At 34.2% G+C, this 21,087-nt stretch overlaps 1 protein-coding gene across 1 annotated transcript; it reads left to right on the top strand.

The window, feature by feature from the left end:
• Positions 1-1,243: 1,243 nt before the first annotated feature.
• On the top strand, positions 1,244-21,068 carry LOC114191973 (callose synthase 2-like). The gene is made up of 44 exons (XM_085669683.1): positions 1,244-1,380; positions 1,461-1,734; positions 2,448-2,684; positions 3,137-3,237; positions 3,505-3,623; positions 3,726-3,819; positions 3,929-4,039; positions 4,359-4,475; positions 4,557-4,649; positions 4,747-4,838; positions 5,278-5,404; positions 6,204-6,341; positions 6,440-6,516; positions 6,597-6,696; positions 7,120-7,242; positions 7,341-7,458; positions 8,017-8,351; positions 8,608-8,660; positions 8,755-8,815; positions 9,119-9,200; positions 9,279-9,328; positions 9,417-9,503; positions 10,030-10,167; positions 10,625-10,719; positions 10,865-10,949; positions 11,041-11,201; positions 11,280-11,403; positions 11,486-11,583; positions 11,665-11,794; positions 11,943-12,094; positions 12,332-12,441; positions 13,487-13,606; positions 13,732-13,800; positions 13,890-14,079; positions 14,153-14,309; positions 14,637-14,756; positions 14,843-14,961; positions 15,069-15,152; positions 17,821-17,933; positions 18,025-18,254; positions 18,330-19,127; positions 19,243-19,293; positions 19,701-19,886; positions 20,477-21,068. Exons 3-44 carry the CDS (start codon positions 2,498-2,500, stop codon positions 20,723-20,725), a joined length of 5,844 nt encoding a protein of 1,947 aa, XP_085525809.1. The 5' UTR covers positions 1,244-1,380; positions 1,461-1,734; positions 2,448-2,497; the 3' UTR covers positions 20,726-21,068.
• The last annotated feature ends 19 nt before the right edge of the window (positions 21,069-21,087 follow it).

Raw genomic sequence — 21,087 nt, 5'->3', positions numbered from 1 at the left:
TTTAAAGCTACAAAATAAAGATAAGAAAAAGAAGTAAAAAGAGAATCCATTCACCAGATTTAAAAAAGTTGGGATAACCACAAACAAAAACACATCCATTCAACAAGTTATCATAAAATCACTGTCCAAATCATATTCAAATATCACAATAATTTTCATCTTCGTTTCTTTCAAAGGATCATCATCAAAGGTTAATCCTTTTTCTCTCTTTTTATCCTATCTATTCAAAGTGTACAACATTAAGATAAAATAAATCAACAACTACTACCACAACCCTTTAATTTTGCCTCAATAAGTGTTCTCTTCATTAAAGCATAAAAGATAAAAATTACTGAACTTTTAATTGCATACCACTATATGTTGGCAATTTAAAATCTATTATACTACCATCTAATTTATGGATCATTATATACAGATAAATTTGTTAACAATAATTGTACCTAGAGGTGTTTAAAATGTTTGGTATGATAAATAAATACATAAAATAGACTAAAAGTAAATTGATTCAAAAAAATAATTATAATTATAAATTTAATGATTTTCTTTTTGTTTTCATTTAACCAGCAATCCAAATGAACTTAGAGTTACAATCAAACCATTTTTTAAATAATAATTATAATTTAAGAAAAATTTAAAATGAAATTATTTGAGTAAAATATATACATGTGTATTATAATGTATGTATTCAATTATTATATGTGAAAAATAAAATTAATTTCATTAATGTAATTTAAAATTTAAAAACACAAACTTTCAAAATTTTAGATTTAAAATTATCTTTTTAAACTAGGTCAAAATATTCAAATATAGGACCACGATGAGACTAAAACTCATAGCCCTTTGGAACATGGGTCGAGTTAATTGATTATATTTTTACTCTTGACTCATTGATGGAATTATGAGATAATTTATTTTTACACCACTAATCGTATTATATAAAAACATTGATAAGAGGTATATTAAAAAATGATATTGACTATTTTTTTTTTTAAATAACCTAATGATAATGGTGGTAGAAATCAAATTAAAATTGGTTCTAGATATACAATTAATAATGGCTTCCGACAACCTTTTTTTCCACCTTTACATTTTCTTTTCCTTGTTTTAAGCAAGGTGTTTGTTTTAGAAGAAGAAACCATACAGAACTTCAAGTGATGACGTGGCCTTCTTTGATTGGAAGTCCATTACCCGCTAAAGAGCATTGACTTTAAACAAGCATGCAGATGAAGCCACCAATCCTCTGTTACCATTGTTCTCTCTCTTGGTTCACTCATTTGTGAGTTATTGATTGCACTCATTCACTCACTCATCATTCATTCATTCCCAACAACTTCTACTGCACTTTCACTTTCTCTGTTTCTCACACTATCTAACAACCATGTAAGCTTCTTAACTGGTTTCTCCTTTTTACTTTCTTGTAAAGGCTTTTGTTTTATTTATTTTATTGTCACTTGGACCAGTACTGATTGCAGACACCCCCCTTGTTTTATCTTTTGAAAAATATTACCTTGACAATTATGGAGTTGAATTTGATCTTCCTAGCACACTCCCTTGCACGTGCTTAGTTGTTCGCAACATGATTCGTGTAAAAGTTGATCCTTTTTTCTGTCCTGCATGATGGGTTGCTCAGAGACAGTGGGGGACTGAAAGAAAGTTTCTTGCTTGATTTGTGTGTCTTGCAGAAACCAAGATATCACTGCCTCTGTGGCAGAGTTTCATCCATGGCCTTTTGAGGTGTGTTTATTGGCGCTTTCTTGCAATTGGGATTTTGGTTTTTCTTTCATGTTTTGAATTCGGGAAGCTGGTTTCAATTCTGTTTATTATTAATCGTAGCAATCGTGGTTTTGGGGAATTTTCCTTCCCTGGTAATTCCCTCTTCTAATTCTTCTGCATGTACTTTATATGGGGTTTCATGGATATTCAACTTTTCAGGGCAAATAGAATAGAATTTTTACTTTGTGATGGATCATGAGAATAGTATAATCACAACCATCCTTACCTTATATGCTCCTTCCAATCTTCATATCTCACATACAGAGGGGCAGCGAAAGAGAAGGGGTAGTGAGGAAAGAAATTTTTTTTATCTTTGACTGTGACAAATAACCAAACTTCATGTGTTTGTGTTTCCAACCATTGAAAAGTGATTTTAATGGCAGAGTTATGAAGGGTCAGTTTTCTGATTTGATTTGCCATCATTTCTCATAATTGTCAGCAATTCTTTTTTCCTGAAGGTCTTTGCTATGTACTTCAATTGTAAGAAAGATAAAACAAGAAGAGATGTATATAGAGGAATGATACAACAGAAACCAGAACTGATATATCTTATATCAGTTATGTCAGTTATCTAACATCAATGATTCACTTCTTTTCATATGAGATCATGTTAGACATCACTATGAATTTTGATATCTCAGCTATACAGTGATTCACTTCTTTACTTGTTACAGGAGTGATAACATCTAGAAGTGATATAGATTGATAAATTTGAGGTGTGAAGATGTCTTATAGAAGGGGGTCTGATCAGCCTCCGCAAAGGCGTATACTACGAACTCAGACTGCTGGAAATTTAGGAGCAGACCCAATCTTGGACAGTGAAGTGGTGCCTTCTTCACTTGTTGAGATAGCTCCCATCCTCCGTGTTGCTAATGAAGTAGACGCCAGCAATAAAAGAGTTGCTTATCTCTGTAAGTTTCTGTAAAAGTTGCGCATATGAACCATGTAAGGTGTGTATGTTATTTGACAAGTTTGGTTAGATAACTACAGGATAAGTTCTTGTTCTGTAAGGGTGTGCAAAAAGTTGAAGTCTAATAATGTTTAGAACCTTAAATTTAATAAAAAGAATAGATACCATACCATGATGCTAATATTCATTGAAAAGGAAAACAAATGGGGTTGTAAGCTCTATTGATGGATTTGACTTAACAGATTCCGAGTTTGATGGAAAATGTTTGAGGGTTGTTTTAAAAAAATGTTGCAGTTTTTTCTTCTTTAGTTACCTTTTCCTTGTTGCCCTTCTCTTTTGATTATTCTATTTGGATATATATGCTAGTCTCATAGAATGACACAGCCATGAGATGGTTTCTGAAATTTGATGTGAATGTTCTTTATCTAATGCTCATGTCTTTATTATCATTAGGTCGGTTTTATGCTTTTGAACTAGCTCACAGACTAGATCCCCAGTCTAGTGGACGTGGTGTTCGCCAATTCAAAACTGCTCTTCTTCAGCGTCTGGAGAAGGTGGACTTCTGATTTCATTTGTTAAGAATTCGTACAATCTTTTCTTTGCTTAATGATTTCAATCCTTTTAGGATCATTCATACCTTGACTAATTGATGCCACAATTAGGAGATTTGAAAAGACTTGTGTAATGATTTCTAATTTGAGTATACTAATGAATCAGTGAAAAACCAAAAAACAGATGCTTCCTATGTTAGAGTTGAATGTATTGATATTCAGTTGTTTGGAAATGTGAAGATATGAAAGTACTTTTCCATTAAATAACAGGAAAATGTCACAACATATGAGGGAAGAAGAAAGAGTGATGCTCGTGAAATGCAGGCCTTTTATAGGCAGTACTACGAAAAGTATATTCAAGCATTACAAAATGCTGCTGATAAGGACCGGTGGGTTTACAACATCATTGAATCAATCATTTGGTCATTGACCTGATTTTTTCTGTCTTATATTACACAATTATCTGTAATTAACACCATTTGATTCCTCAGTGCTCAGCTCACAAAAGCATATCAAACGGCTGCTGTTTTATTTGAGGTATTGAAGGCAGTTAATCGAACGGAAGATCTTCCAGTATCTGAAGAGGTAAAACTACTTTCTTAATAAAGTTTACATATAAAGAGAACAATGTGTTGATTCTTCACTGATTGCTTTATTTTGATTATGACATTCTGTTTTTGATATTTAATTGCAGATTATGCAAGCTCATACTAAGGTTGAGGAACAGAAGCAATTATATTCCCCTTATAATATTTTGCCACTTGATCCAGAGAGTGGAAAAGAGGCTATAATGAAATATCATGAGGTTTGTTCTCTATAGTTATGTTTGAATCAACTTTTCATATGAGTTAATGCTTGATACGTAAGGTTCAAAGAGGTAACACTCTGTATTAAAACTTGGAAACTCCTGTTTAAGCTAATGAAAAAAAAAAAACTGTAGAAAGGCAGTAGAATCACTGAATCAAAGGCTAGAAACATCGAGTTTTTCAGTGGGTTAGCATTGCCTGTGTTACAAACACAGGCAGAAAAGATATAAGAATCTTCAATATTCGGTAATGAAACAATATATGGTAAATAATTTTTGAAGTGTTGATTAGGTTGCATGTGCTTATTTGCTTTTACAGATTCAAGCTGCGGTTTTGGCACTCCGTAATATAAGGGGTTTGCCTTGGACAAAGGGTCATGCTAACAAAGTAAATGAAGACATTCTGGACTGGCTTCAGCTGATGTTTGGTTTCCAGGTAGAGACTGAACTGATCTATGTCTACCATTGGTGTTTAATTTTTTATATATCATTTAAAGGTTATCTTGTATTTGTGCAGAAGGATAATGTGGAAAATCAAAGGGAGCACTTGATTCTTTTGCTTGCTAATGTACATATACGACAAGTTCCAAAACCTGATCAACAACCCAAGGTTTGATTTTATCTATTTCTATGGCTTCTGCATTTATTTTTTTATATAAACGTACTTTTCTCCCTTTGTTTCTTACATATTGCACTTTCTTATTTAGTTGGATGATCGTGCTTTAAATGAAGTGATGAAGAAACTCTTCAGAAACTACAAAAAATGGTGCAAGTATTTGGGCCGCAAAAGTAGCCTCTGGTGAGATTTGCATATCTCAATTAGTAGTTACTTCAAATGCTAGTTTATTTGGGTGTCAAATTGAAATTTATGGTCTTATAAGTACCTAGTGAGGGTAGAGATCAATCTGCATTCAGACCTCAAGTCTGCTGGCATTGTTAGAATCATCATATTGAATGTATTGTTCACTTTGGAATTTAGGCTTCCTTATTAGTTTGTCGTAAAAAGGTATTTCAGTTTGTTACAGGACAGTGTTTGTAAATTACCATCGGTCTTGACTCTTAAAAGATGTGAAATTTTTTAACTATTCATTCCAGTCAAGGATAAGGGGCAAGAACGGCCAAGGCCATCCTTCTAGATGAAGTCAGCTTATTCACTTGATTTGCACAAACAACTAGTGTCGACCTTTGCTATATACACTTTTTTTAAGTTTTAATCTTTATTTTCAAATGGTTGCTAGGTTGCCAACTATTCAGCAGGAAATGCAACAGCGCAAATTATTATACATGGGCCTATATCTTCTTATATGGGGAGAAGCTGCAAACTTGAGGTTTATGCCAGAATGCCTTTGTTATATCTACCATCACGTAAGTATTATTTAAATAAAAATATTTCTTCAGTCTAAAATGAGAGAATCAGACCCTTCTATTCATTGATGGTTAATAGAGAAAAATTTATCGCATGTTGACAAGAAATAGTGTCAAAAGACTATATAAATGGGACAATCCTCACCTTTCAAGTTGTTTTTATAGGGTTAAGCTAGACCTAAATCTAACTTTTAAGAGTGAACTCATTTCCACTAGAAACTCTTTTGGCATTTTCTATGCATGATGTTTTTATCTATTTTCCAAGTATATTGCACACTACTAGAAATTTATCAGCAATTGTCCTACTAGAAATCTCCCTTAACAATTGTCCACCAAGAATCCAACTCGTGACCTTGACTTTGACACCAATTGTTAGAATCGAGCGTTTACCACTGGACCAAAAGCTATAGCTATTAGTCAGGGCACGATTTTTTTTACTTAAGAGTGTAACTTAGCCCAAACACCACAATTCGATTGTGACCAGCCCATTTGGCCTCCGCTACGAGACAATTGATGCCACATGTAACAATCTCTCCCTCAGCAATTGTCCTACTAGGAATCCCACTTGGATTATGACTTGGCCCACCTGGCCTCCGCCATTGTGCAACCCGCAACAATAGGTTGATGTGGGACTAAACCACCACCATCTTTCAAGCATGTACTTGAATGTTTATTTTGGTAGTTCAAAATTTTCATAATCTTTCATTTTATGATGTAAAATCAACTTTCTGATGCTTGATTTGACTGTCAAAATAATTATGAACAAAACCTAAGCATATCTTTTTCTTCATCTGACTAGATGGCATTTGAATTGTATGGGATGTTAGCCGGAAATGTTAGTCCGCTTACCGGTGAACCAGTAAAGCCTGCTTATGGTGGTGAAAATGAGGCTTTTCTTATGAAAGTGGTAAAACCAATATATGATGTAATAGCCAAGGTGAGTTCTGCCTTATTATAATCTGAAGAATTCTTTTGTTTAATTTCAACATTTCATAGCCTTGTTTATCTATTTCATGGGAGTTTTGTGTATTATAGGAAGCTAAGAGGAGTAATATGGGAAAAGCAAAGCATTCTCAGTGGAGAAACTATGATGATTTAAATGAATATTTTTGGTATTATGCTTCTTTTTTATGTGGCAGTTTTTCATTGTACTAATTTTATCCTTAAATAGATTATCTTTCCCAAATTGTAGGTCACTTGATTGTTTTCGGTTAGGGTGGCCCATGCGTGTTGACTCTGATTTCTTCTCTGTGCCTTTACCTCGGGAGCAACGTCAGGATAACAAAGACGAGGTATGTCATACTTCATGTCTGGTATGGGATTAGAATTATTCATTGGCTTGTGTAACAAGAACAACTTAAGCTTCTTACTTTGCTCGAACTCCAACAAAACAGTCTATTACCATTAACAAGAAGCTTAATTAGAGACTGCGTCCTGATGAAAACTGATTATTGTCTTGGTCATTCTTAGCCTTCTGTGATTCAAAATTTCATATATAGGTTAACTTGTGGTTTAAAATGTAATTATGATCATAACTAGTGCTTATAGGACTTGTATTCAGAATTGCATATATTGGAATTCAATATTTATTAAAGATGCATACGTCTAGTTTTTCCTCAAATGTTTTCCTCAAACATGAAACATGAATGAAGCATCCTCTGTCCGTGATCTTATATCCTAACTGCTTTTTTCTTATGCTTCATTTTGGAAAGTAGGAAAACAGAGTTCGTGCCACTGACCGATGGAGTGGAAAAGTTAATTTTGTTGAAATACGCACATTTTGGCATGTATTTAGAAGTTTCGATAGAATGTGGAGCTTTTATATACTCTGTTTGCAGGTAATAGTTTCATATATATAGATTTTTATATACAACATTTTACTTCACTCTGCATCCATCCAATCTAATGAGGGTGCTGATCATGCTTTTCAATTAAGGCGATGATAATCATTGCTTGGAATGGTTCTGGCCAATTAAGCTCTGTATTTGAGGGTGATGTTTTCAAGAAAGTTCTTAGCATCTTCATAACTGCTGCAATATTGAAGCTTGCACAAGGTAGATAAAAAACATGCAACTTTTGTTTCCATATCATTTGTCTGACTTAATGTATTGGAAAAGAGATGGAGAGAAAAGACTATATAACCCAGTTTTTCAGCATAAAAAATGTCTTTCTTTCCACTTTACGTTTTAGTTTTTCCTTTTAGCATATAAATGTTAAAAATTTGTTTCAGGAGATTTCTTCCGTCAAACTTTTGAAAATGAAGCCTAGCAGACTCAATGATGCTGATTATTTCATTTAACTAACATTAGAGATTAATTCGTTCTCTGTGCCTAGTGGGTTCATTTCATAGCAGCCAAACTCAGAAGTAATAAGAAATACAGAAATAGTATTCTGAGACTATTGTTCCAAGTGATGGTTACAATAGACATATCAAAGCAAGACCATAAAAGATAATATAAATCCTTATTCTAAATGTTCACAAGATTTTGAATCTCTTGTTTCTTTGTTTTAATTAACTTTTATTTCAAAAAGTTACTGAGAATTTTTATCAGGATGACTCATGCTTATAAATTCCCATAAAAGTTGATTATGCTGTCTTTATACTTTTCCAGCCGTTCTGGACATTGTCCTTAGTTGGAAAGCAAGGAACGTCATGTCACTTCATGTGAAGCTGCGGTATATATTTAAGGCGGTTTTAGCAGCAGCATGGGTCATAATTTTACCAGTCACTTATGCTTATAGTTGGAAAAATCCATCTGGCTTTGCACAAACCATTAAAAATTGGTTTGGCAATGGTACAGGTTCCCCTTCTCTGTTCATTTTGGCTGTCTTCATTTACTTATCTCCAAACATTCTCTCTGCACTGTTATTTGTGTTCCCATTCATTCGCCGGTATCTTGAGAGGTCTAACAATGGTGTTGTGAAGCTCATGATGTGGTGGTCTCAGGTAAACAGAGGCATATCTGGCTTGTGTATTTATGCTTATATATATAATGATATGTGTACTTTCTTTTAAACCAATGCCTTTTTATATTCCTTAAGAAATACTTCAGACAAATATTATTTGTGTTGTCTAGTTTTTCTTTTAAATGTTAGGTAGACACTGGTTTACGAGAAAGAACATATATTTAGCATTTTTTCAGTTAATTTGTTCAGTATTTATTGTTTTATTTTCTCTCAATTTTCATTTCAACAATTTGCAGCCTCGCCTCTTTGTTGGAAGAGGAATGCAAGAAGGTCCACTTTCATTGTTGAAGTAAGGGAACGAAGTTAATTTCTTCAATCCTCACCTTTGATCATTTTCATTTGTCATATCTGTTGGTTAAACTGTAACTGTCTTAATTTTATAGGTACACTTCTTTCTGGGTTCTCCTAATTCTAGCTAAATTAGCATTCAGTTACTACCTGGAGGTAAAGATTCGACCATGTTTCCATTTGATCTTATTTCTTCTTTCTCTTCACTTTTCCAGTTACTTTTATCTGAGTTCCATTTTCTAACCGGTTCATTTCTACCCAATTTCATTGTGTACATATCAATATTAGTATGTGCTTCTGTGTATAGGAATCTGCAATTTCATATAGTGTGATTACTGTCTATTATCTAAGGAATCTTTTCTAGTTTAGGAGTGTCTCTATACCTGCAAAGTTGCAGACTTTTCTGTAGCATCTTATATTGACCTTAAAATCATTACCTTAATTTCTTCAAAACTGCAGATAATGCCTCTTGTGGGTCCAACAAGAGCCATCATGAATGCTCATGTATCAGATTACAGATGGCATGAGTTCTTCCCTCATGGTAACACTTGGAATTAATAAAAAAATGATTGTAGTTTATATAATGTTTGTTCTTAATATCATATTCTACTACGTGCAGCCAGAAACAATATGGGTGTAGTGATTGCTATATGGTCCCCTATCATACTTGTACGTTTCTATCTTGCTATCACATGTCTCACTAATTTCATTATTTCTTTGTTCTATGTGTTTAATAGTAACAAGGTTCCCTTTGTAGGTCTACTTTATGGATACACAGATTTGGTATGCTATATTCTCTACAATATGGGGAGGCATATATGGTGCATTTCGACGATTGGGAGAGGTTTGTCTATTGTGTGTGTATTAAGTATTAATTTTTTGGTCTCAAAACCTGTTGTCTATTGACACTTGCTTAGAAGTGAAGATTATTAGAATGCATCATTTCCATACTTAGAAGATTTTAACATGGTTTAGTTGATGTAGCTAAGCCTATATATTAACAACTATACAAAATTTCAATTAAAAAGTAATATTACTATTTCTGTCTTTTCAAATTAAGGCTTCCTATTTTCCTTTTTGTACACTCTTGATTCTGTTATATTTTGTTCATTATATTACTAATTATGAATACTAATGTTCAACTCAAGTTCGATCACTTGCAATTGGATCTTAACAAAGTTAAAAAAACATTGAAAGTTATGAAATGGTCCGGGGTTTAATGTTCAAGTTTTGATTGATTTGTTTTTTCTTCTGTTATTTTTGCTGTACAAACTAAGGTAAAGAATGTTTTTTCTGCTACTTTAACTGTGGATTTATGGATCTTGAAATTCATAAACATAATTCATTTTTTTTTTTCATTTTAATTTCAGATTCGAACCTTGGAATTACTTAGGTCTCGTTTTGATTCAATTCCGGGTGCTTTTAATGGTTGCTTGATTCCCGCGGAACAGACTGAGACAAAACGAAAGAAGGGCCTAAAGGCCCACTTTTCTCGCAACTTTGAACAGGTTTTGAAACTTTTCCAGATTATGTCTATGTTTTTACTGAATACTCATCATTAACCTGCAAGCTTGGATAGTAAGATTTAAAACATACTTCTGAGGAACTTACAAGTAGCTCTGGGAGGAAGCCTCGGAGACATGCATTCCTAACTAAATCTATCTATTATTGAGGTTTAGTAGTGTAAAAGAGACTGTCTCTATATCCATTTGGCTTTATTCTAGAATTTAACTTGACATTTTTTCAGACACACCTTTTATGAGTCAGGCTTGTAGCTTTAATCATACATTTTGGGTTTCAATTATGAATTAGTTTTTAAGGTGTTTCCTTGTCAAATATGACACTATTGAGTTGAATGGTTCTTTTGTTGATATCATTCCCAATCTACCTGTCTTGTATTTGTTTTCTAGATGTAATCTTCTTTTATAAATATCAATTTGATCCTTATATAACCTGTTGTTTCAGGTATCTTCTAATAAAGAGAAGGAATCTGCACGATTTGCACAGTTATGGAACAAAATAATCACTAGTCTGAGGGAAGAGGACCTAATTGATAACAGGTAGGGCTATGACTTAACATTTTCTCAATATCTTGATTCTTTGCTTTTGATAAAGCTTGAACTACTAGAATATTGAGATTTTCTCGTTTTCATGTGAAGCCTTTATTTTTTGTTGCAAATAAGTCTGACTAAAGTGAAATGTTAGGGAGATGGACCTCATGCTCGTACCATATTCGGCCGACCGATCTTTAAACCTCATCCAGTGGCCACCTTTCTTACTTGCTAGCAAGGTTCATATACCTGTGTTCAATTACTTTGTGTGGGTGTGAGAGAATAATGTGGATCCTTTTTAAATCATTTAAAACTCTATTTGTTGCACAGATCCCTATAGCTGTGTCAATGGCCAAAGACAGTTTTGGAAAAGGACAAGAACTGGAAAAGAGAATGTCAAGAGACAAGTACATGAAATCTGCTGTTGAGGAATGCTATGCTTCTTTTAAAAGCATTATTAACTTCTTGGTTCTTGGAGAACGTGAGAAATTGTAAGTTTCAAAGCATCTGAGTTATGCATGAAAACAAAGTTTGATACACCCGCATGATGTATGGTTTCACAAATGCAGGGTTATACAAAATATTTTTCAAAGAGTTGATGAGCACATAGAAAACAAAGCTTTGCTGACTGAGTTGAATCTGAGTGCTGTCCCTAATCTGTATGATCGATTTGTTCAACTGATTGAACTTTTGGTAATTATATGTAAATAGCAATGTTACATTTTCTCTTTGATCAAGAGTGAACTTTAATAAAATTTTGTTGTTATATGTTCAGTTGGATAACAAAGTGGAAGACAAGGATTCAATTGTGATACTCTTGCTTGACATGCTAGAGATTGTGACCAGAGACATAATGGAAGGAGACAGTGAGGGGTTAGTCATTTGAAATTTTATGTTTCTCTTACTTATTTCATAAGTTGTGTTCATTTTGGTTTAATTATTATTCTCTTGTAGATTGCTAGATTCAAGCCATGGTGGGTCTTATGGGAAAGATGAAAGGTTTACACCCCTTGATCAACAATATACGTTCTTTGGTAAACTTCAATTTCCTGTTGAAACAGATATTGACGCTTGGATAGAGAAAGTAAGTCTCAGAATAATAAATGTTATTATTAAGTAAAATAAAAATTATATGTTTGTTCTCAACCTCATTTTTCCCAGATTTCCGATGTCTGCATTGTTCTGTTTCTGTGTTTTTTTTTTTCATTTTATGTGCTTGCTGATTTTTACAGATAAAAAGGCTTCAATTACTGCTTACTGTCAGGGAGTCTGCTATGGATGTTCCATCCAACTTGGATGCTCGGAGGCGTATAACTTTCTTCTCTAATTCATTGTTTATGGATATGCCACCTGCTCCCAAAGTTCGGAACATGATGTCCTTCTCGTAAGCTCATTCCATGTGCAACTTATAAACATTAATTTTATGATTTATTATTGAGTAAATTCACTCCATATCTTCCGTTTTCTTTTTTTTTTTTTGAAAAGGATGACAAATCTATAAGAGTGACCTATATGAGTTCTGTATGATTGTGATATATGCAATAACGATTAAGGAGCCTTTTGAAGTCCTGGAATTTATAGATAAAGTATATTAATGGCTTTGTATATCTTGATTTTGTAGTGTTTTGACACCATACTTTGATGAAGCTGTTCTTTTCTCCTTAAATCACCTGGAAGAGCCAAATGAAGATGGAGTGTCTATCCTCTTTTACCTGCAAAAGATATTTCCAGGTTTCCCATTTTCTCTTGATATTTGTCAAAGAATTGCTTGAACTTAAAGCTTAAGTTGATGTATCAAGATAGCTAACAAAAATGTTGATGTACCAAGAATGTAGCATGCCTCCATGCTGGAGCCCTTCGGGCTTGAAATGTAGTAAATTTTATGGTATTATATTGGAGATCTTACAAATATGATCAAATTATAATATATAGGTTATCAAATTAAGTTAGGTTTAAAATTCATTTTACAAAATATAATCAAAACTTATTAGAGCCTTTTTTTTTTTAACGAGTTTTATGGGTCGTACCACTAGTTATCAGGCCCCCCTTCCACTGTTCCCATGCTTGATGTCCTCTGCATGAGTGTGTACATACATATATATATATATATATATATATATATATATATGTGTGTGTGTGTGTGTGTGTGTGTGTGTGTGTGTGTGTGTGTGTGTGTGTGTGTGTGTGTGTGTGTGTGTGTGTGTGTGTGTGTGTGTGTGTGTGTATGTATGTATGTATGTATAGATAGATAGATAGATGGGTGCAAGCCTTACTTCAATAAATCAGTTTTATGAAGTTGAATTAAAATTAAAGTTCACTTTTTAAGATAGTGTAACCTAATACTACTTAACTAAGTTTAATTAGAAGATTTTGATGTCGTGGATTTAATCCTCTAAACTTGGTCAACTGGCTTAAAGTCACTTAACAAAAAATCTTAAAATATAAAGCTATGGATACCCATTTGATTTTGTAATTGTGATAATCAGTAAAATAATTTGGCAGTAGAGGCTAGGATGCACAGTAGACACGGGTACACTTCAAATTTTCTTGAAAGATACTCGTTCATCACCATTTTATGAAATCAACCTGAAATTTAATGGAAACAATGACCAAATACTACCACGAGAATTGAAAAATACATAAAATTTAGATGGGACAAAACTCCATTACCTAGAGCTTGGTCCATCCTTGCTAATGATGTACTAATTTTCCTTTCATACCATAAGTCTTTACAATTCTGTAGTTTAGTTTTTCTCCTGATCATGATTTTCTGCAGATGAATGGAAAAACTTTGTTCAGCGTTTTGATTATAAAAGTGAAGAAAAACTCAGAGTAGAGAATGAAGAAGATCTTCGTTTATGGGCATCATACAGAGGACAGACATTGACCAAAACTGGTATGAACTACTTCCTGTCCGTCAAACATTTTTGCATTTAAGATGCACAAAATTTAAAGTTATATTTGTAATGTGGAATTATGAATTTCCTCTAATCCTTTTCACTTTATTCTCACCAAGTAAAGTCCGAGGAATGATGTATATTCGACAAGCGTTGGAGCTACAGGCTTTTCTTGACATGGCGAAGGATGAAGGTACACACCACAAACGATTCATTGAAAGATGAAGAATCATTACTTTATCTATTACACGCTGAGATTAATATTTCCATTTCACTTCACAGAATTAATGAAAGGTTACAAGGCTGCAGAACTAGAGAGCAGGGAAAATTCAACCACTGACAGGACACTGTGGACACAATGTCAATCATTAGCTGACATGAAATTCACATATGTAGTTTCGTGTCAACAATATAGTATTCATAAGCGATCTGGTGATCCCAGGGCAAAAGAAATTTTAAAGCTTATGATTAAGTATGTCTCTCAAACCAACCTCCTCGCTTGTCATAGCTTATGCAAACATTCAGTGCTAAAGTTCCAAATGCAGGTACCCTTCTCTTCGAGTTGCTTACATTGATGAGGTTGAAGAGCATATCAAAGATTCATCTCGAAAAACAGATAAGGTTTATTATTCAGCTCTAGTGAAAGCTCCATTACCGGCAAAGTCAAATGATTCATCTGAAACAGTTCAGAGTTTAGACCAGGTACTGTTTTGTAGACCAATGAACTAACAATAATCAAAGTCAATGTATTGAAATTGATCAAAATCCTTAACATTATTATATTGTATAGCCTACTTATGACAGCTCCGAAAGATAGGCCAAAATTCATACAACAAAATCATTTGGTACATCCATTGGCATCTTTCTCATTGCAAGGGGGAAAATAGCAAAATGATTTTTCCTCTATTTTTTTAATTGTTATTGTGTAAATCTGGACAGATGGATTCTTCTCAAACATATCCAACCCAATGATATATTCTTTAACAGTAGCAATTCTTTTCAATTTGTTGATTGGTTATTTTGGTGTAGGTAATTTACAGGATAAAGCTTCCTGGACCAGCAATATTGGGTGAGGGAAAGCCAGAAAATCAAAACCATGCCATCATTTTCACACGTGGGGAAGGCTTGCAAACAATTGATATGAATCAGGTTTTTTGCATTATTTACGCATATATGAAAAAGGGGAAGCTAGCTTTTGAAAAACAAATTCAGGTTGCTAAATTTGCGTGTAACAGGATAACTATATGGAAGAAGCCTTCAAGATGAGGAATTTGCTGCAGGAATTTCTCAAACAACCTGATGGTCCAAGAATGCCAACAATACTTGGACTCCGAGAGTATATATTTACTGGCAGGTATGTTCTGTTATAACAATTTTGAATCAATTGATATCGTTTCTGATATAAACTGTAATCTATTAATTTTTTTCCGTTTATCTTTATGTACCTTATGTTTCTTGCAGTGTTTCATCTCTTGCGTGGTTTATGTCCAATCAAGAGCATAGTTTTGTGACAATTGGACAAAGATTGTTGGCTTACCCCTTGAAGTGAGTCTTTCTGGTTGGTTTCAGTATTTAAATGGAGGTTTATAATGAGATGTATAGCAGCAGAATACTAACCCTTGTTATAGTTTAACTTTCAGAGCTCATTGTTGTTTTTCTAACTTCCTATTTATTTCTTCAATTGATTCTACGACCAAAATAATGTCATGTGCAAATGGCATGCACATGTTACGAGAATTTCCAGTCCTAGGAATTAAGTGTAAACTTGAAGAACATAGAGAAGAGAGGGAACTTTGTGGAAGAAAAGTCCCAAATGATTTTTATTGAGAACTTTCAGGAATTACAAAAGTCTTTGTTACAAATTATGAATTTTCATGAGGATCAATTAGCTAACTTGCTACTTATATAGCTAACTAACTAGCTAACTCCACTAACCATTTTCTACCCAACTAAAAGCCTAACTGAATGACATAAACCCTTAACTATAGATTTTCTATTTCATATCAATGCCCCTCCCTTGGAAACATCCTTGGCCTCAAGGATAGAATACAGGGTATATCTCCTAATCATAATAGAACTTACATATTGCATCCTCTGGAAGTTGATGTTTCCACTTGACCATGACTTTAGTAATTTCAGCACCTTTCCTTTTCATAGTTATTCTTCTAAAATGGCCTCAGGTTCCTTTTATGCAAGTTCCCCTTCAGTTTGATAATGCAAGTTCCCCTTCAGTTTGATAGGGTAGATTGGTTGAGGTTATTGAATCTCCAACATGTTTTATAGGTTTTGATACATGAAATACATTGTGGACATTTACAATATAATCAATGATTCTAATGGGAGCAAGGTACTTAGGGCTGAACTTGGCATTACTTCTGTGAGCCGCAGAAACTTGGCTATATGGGTATAGTTTTACATAAACCATATCACAATCTGATACTTCTTATCTGATCTACGCCAGCCAGTTGCTTCATCCTTTCCTAAGCTCTCTTCAAATGAAACTTAATCACTTTCATAATTTCCCCCCTTTTTCTAAGACTTTTGTCTACTAGTTTCACCATGGATTCCCTTAGAAAATAGGGGAGATGAGAAGGAGACTATTCGTATACATTGTTCCTCCACCATTTCTAACCCTATAGTAATAATTACATAGAGATCTCTATAATCTTTTAACATATTCTAGTAGTACACTTAATATCCTACTAACAACACTCCCCCTCAAGCTAGTCAATGGATATCTATCATTCCCATATTGCATGTGAGATCATGAAATTGTTCAGGGGGAAGACCTTTGGTAAACATATTTGCTAACTGAAGCCCAAGCGAGAGATAAGAAGTAGTGATAATACCACTATCTAGTTTCTCTTTAATAGTGTCAATCTATTTCTATTTGTTTGGTCCTATCATGTTGAACTGGATTGTGAATAATACTAATGTCTGACTTATTATTACAATAAAGAATCATAGTTCTTCACATGTCACTTTAAAATCATTTAGAATAATTCTCAGCTATAACAATTTACACATCCCATGTGCCACAACTCAAAATTCAACCTTTGCACTAGACTTTGCAACAACAATTTGTTTTTTACTTCTCTAAGTCACCAAATTTCCACACAAGAACATGAAATATCCAAAGGTGGATTTCCTATCTATGATAAACCCTGCTAATATGCATCACTATACACTTCCATTTTTAGTTTTTCATTCCTCTTGAACAACAATGCCTTTCCTAGACTTGTATTCAAATATTGAAGGGTTTTGTTCATAGCTTGTAAATGTCTCTTTCCCTTGGATCATGCATGAATTGATTAACTACACTCACAACATAGGCTATCTTAGGTTTGGTGTGATCTAAGTAAATGAGCTTCCCCACACACCTTTGATATTGCCCTTTATTCACAATAGAATTTCCTTCATCTTTCAATTTCATCACATAGTGCATGTAGTTGGAAGATCAACATTTCTTAGTGGAGCTTCCATGCTTAAATAAATAATAGGGATTCCTTAGTTCCCTCCTAAATAAAACACAACAATAAGATAGAAAGCTCCAGCAATGGCAGTGGATAACAGTGATGACGGTAGCAATGACAGTAGCAACGACGGCAGTTACAACTCCAACAAAAGATCCAACAATAGCTCTGGCAACGACTCTGGTGACAACTAAATGGTGGCTGTGGCTCCAGTGGCTCTAGCGGATGGCAGTTGCTGGGGGCAGCATTGACAGAACCAAAATTTGGGTGCATTTCAGGCAACCCTATAAAGAACCATGACTAAGACGATAAGGAAAAAATGTGGAAGCAAGCTCACAAGATTGGGAGCTCTGATACTAACTTGAAAGGATTAGTATGAAAGAAATAAGATTTTTATTTAATTGATTTATTTAAAATAGTACATCAGTATAGAGGACTCTAACCCTATAGTAAGAATTACATAAAGATCTCTAGAATCTTTTAACAGCTTCTAGTAGTACACTTAAATATCCTACTAACAACATAATATAATCAAAGTTACTGAAATGTAGAAGTAGCAAGAATATAAATATTAGTTATATTTCCCTACTTTTTCTTAGGATATATTCTTTCTCTGTGTTAAGGTCGGTCAAGTGCTGTGTGACAATTCAGATGTTGAGTTAAAATTTTAGTCTATATGTCTCCAGTGTTGTCAGTTTTTGTTTGATTATATCAGTAATGTTTTTATTCCTTTCATTCAGAGTGCGGTTCCATTATGGCCATCCAGATGTGTTTGATAGACTTTTCCACTTGACAAGAGGGGGTGTAAGCAAGGCTTCTAAGGTCATCAACTTGAGTGAGGATATATTTGCAGGCACGTGTTCTTTTCCTGTATCATGTATGCAACTTGTTTCTGTTTCTTTCAAAAGGTTATCTAATTGTTAAAGTTTATTTATGGTGTGTAGGTTTCAATTCTACTTTACGTGAAGGAAATGTCACTCATCATGAGTACATACAAGTTGGTAAAGGAAGGGATGTGGGACTTAACCAGATATCAATGTTTGAAGCAAAAATCGCTGCTGGTAACGGTGAGCAGACAATGAGTAGAGACATATACAGGCTTGGACACCGTTTTGATTTCTTCCGAATGCTATCTTGCTATTACACTACCATCGGCTTCTATTTCAGTACCCTGGTATGTGTGGAATCTACCCTACTTGTAGCATATATGAATATGATCTGTTGCAAATACTGACTTTGATTTTGACAGGTAACTGTCCTCACAGTTTATGTATTCCTTTATGGACGCCTCTATCTTTCCCTTAGTGGACTTGAAGAAAGTTTGAACAAACAGAGAACTATTCGAGAAAACAAAGCTCTTCAAGTAGCTCTTGCTTCTCAGTCAGTTGTGCAAATTGGACTTTTATTGGCATTGCCTATGTTGATGGAAATTGGCTTGGAGAGGGGATTCCGTCAGGCATTGAGTGAATTTATACTCATGCAACTACAGTTGGCACCTGTATTTTTCACATTTTCTCTTGGAACAAAAACACACTATTATGGAAGGACATTGCTTCATGGAGGTGCACAGTACAGAGGCACAGGCCGTGGTTTTGTGGTGTTTCATGCTAAATTTGCTGATAACTACAGGCTCTATTCTCGCAGCCATTTTGTTAAAGGAATTGAACTGGTGATTCTGCTTGTGGTATACCATATATTTGGTCATGCATACAGAGGAGTGGTTGCTTATATTTTCATTACTATAACCATGTGGTTCATGGTAGGGACATGGCTTTTTGCTCCCTTCCTTTTTAATCCATCAGGCTTTGAGTGGCAGAAGATAGTTGATGACTGGACAGATTGGCATAAATGGATAAGCAACCGTGGAGGCATTGGTGTAGCACCTGATAAAAGTTGGGAATCCTGGTGGGAAAAGGAACATGAGCATCTCCGGCACTCCGGAAAGCGTGGTATTGCTACTGAGATCATATTAGCCCTCCGTTTTTTCATATATCAATATGGCCTTGTATATCACCTGTCAATTACTGATTCAACTCAAAGTGTTCTGGTAAGTTCTTTCTTACCCAGTTCTACCTAGGAACACTCCTTTTTTGGTTGTTTATAAGTCCCCAATTCCTAGCTCCAAGAACTTCAGTTTAACTGTTGTTACTATTGGCTTACAGGTTTATGGTGTTTCATGGATGATAATCTTTGTAATATTGGGTTTAATGAAGGTGAGATTTCACACTATTATATTCTATATGTTAAGATTTGGTGTATTCATTTTTCAAAGATGCAGCTTAGTGCTTTGTTTATGAACACCATTATTGAGTCTAGGCATTATGTTACTTGAAAAACAGCAAATAAAGAGGTTACATGGTAAAACCATGATTCACCTCGTACAGGTCTTAACACTGCATTACTAAAATAATTGAGACACTTCTGTCACTGTGTCCTGTGTTTGGTTCAGTTAAATATTAAAAGCTCAGATCCACATAATATGTTTAACTTTTAGGTACATTCTCTACGTTTTCTTTTACCATGGTTAGACATATTGAAGAGTAACCATGTCCACCCACACTCTTATTTTCTCTTACACCCCTAACTCATCTCTTTCTGTTATAATATTGGAACTTTGCAGGGTGTATCTCTCGGCAGGCGACGCCTTAGCGCAGACTACCAGCTTTTATTTCGATTGATTGAGGGTTCAATTTTCTTGACATTTCTTACCATCTTCATAGTCTTAATAGCAGTTGCTGGTTTGACATTCAAGGACATAATAGTCTGCATCCTAGCAGTCATGCCAACAGGCTGGGGCTTGCTGCTGGTCAGTAAATACCTTTTTTTTTCTTTACTCACATATTCTTTCAAGTCAATGTTTGATCCATGTCAATTTGTGTTGCTTTGATCCCTAAGAGAGTGCACATCTATGCAAATTGTTTTCCAAAATTGTTTACTTGCTAAGTAGTTTACCCTATGAAGTTGTAAAGAAGTTGTAAAGTTGCTAATAATTATGAGCCCAACAAGGATTGAAAAAAGAAGTGATCATGATGTAACATAATCTAGTGATTTCTTGTTAGAGATTTTTAAAAAATAAAACTTAAGTTAGTTTATGTTTGTTTGCAATCATAAAAATAGCTATTTATTTTTGGAAAGCTATTCAAAATGGCTTCTGACAGACCCTTTATGCTCACAATCCACAAAAGTTCTTAGGGATCAAAGCAATGCATGTTGCCACTCTATAAAACCATTGATAAATGTCTTTATATGGTATCTCTCTTTCGTCAAATCCTATGCAAACTAGAAACTTTATTGTCAAAATATAAGAAAGGGACACCTCAATATCTCTTCTCAGAATCAGTTTGAGCATATATACTCATTTCATTTTCATTGTCTTTTGTTTTTTCTTTGTACAAGATTGCACAAGCTTGTAAACCTGTGATTGAAAAAACTGGGTTTTGGGGGTCTATTCGGGCACTTGCTCGTGGATATGAAGTGATAATGGGCTTGCTTCTCTTCACACCAGTTGCTTTCTTGGCATGGTTCCCATTTGTTTCAGAATTTCAAACTCGTATGCTCTTCAACCAAGCTTTCAGTAGAGGTTTACAGATTTCTCGTATTCTTGGTGGACAAAGAAGTGATCGCTCCTCCAACCACAAAGAGTGATAGATTTCTTCTGTTATCTTTTATCAAACGTAACCTTTCAACCTCCTTTGGTTACATTATTTTAAGAGTTTTGACTTCTTGTCATATTCTTTAAATAATGTGACCACACATGATTGGATGACAATGATTAATGAAAGATAATATGATGTTTTTTTTGTACATGTCTGTATTCATACTTGCTTTTTTGTAAATGCGGTTTTACAACCTACTCAGATGTCCAACATTGTACATAAATGCTATAGAATGGATTACAGTTTGGATGTTGTATCAGAAAAAAGAAGATTCTCTACTCTGTAAATTGTACTAGGTTTTGTAATTTTTATATCCACTTGTTAATGACTCATTCTTTCTCTCTTTCTTTT

The sequence above is a fragment of the Vigna unguiculata genome, chromosome 1 (assembly GCF_037176805.1).
Source record: "Vigna unguiculata cultivar grain cowpea cultivar isolate G323 ecotype 2 chromosome 1, ASM3717680v1, whole genome shotgun sequence".
Classification (NCBI taxonomy): Eukaryota; Viridiplantae; Streptophyta; class Magnoliopsida; order Fabales; family Fabaceae; genus Vigna; species Vigna unguiculata.
This window is presented reverse-complemented; position numbering and strand designations above follow the sequence as displayed.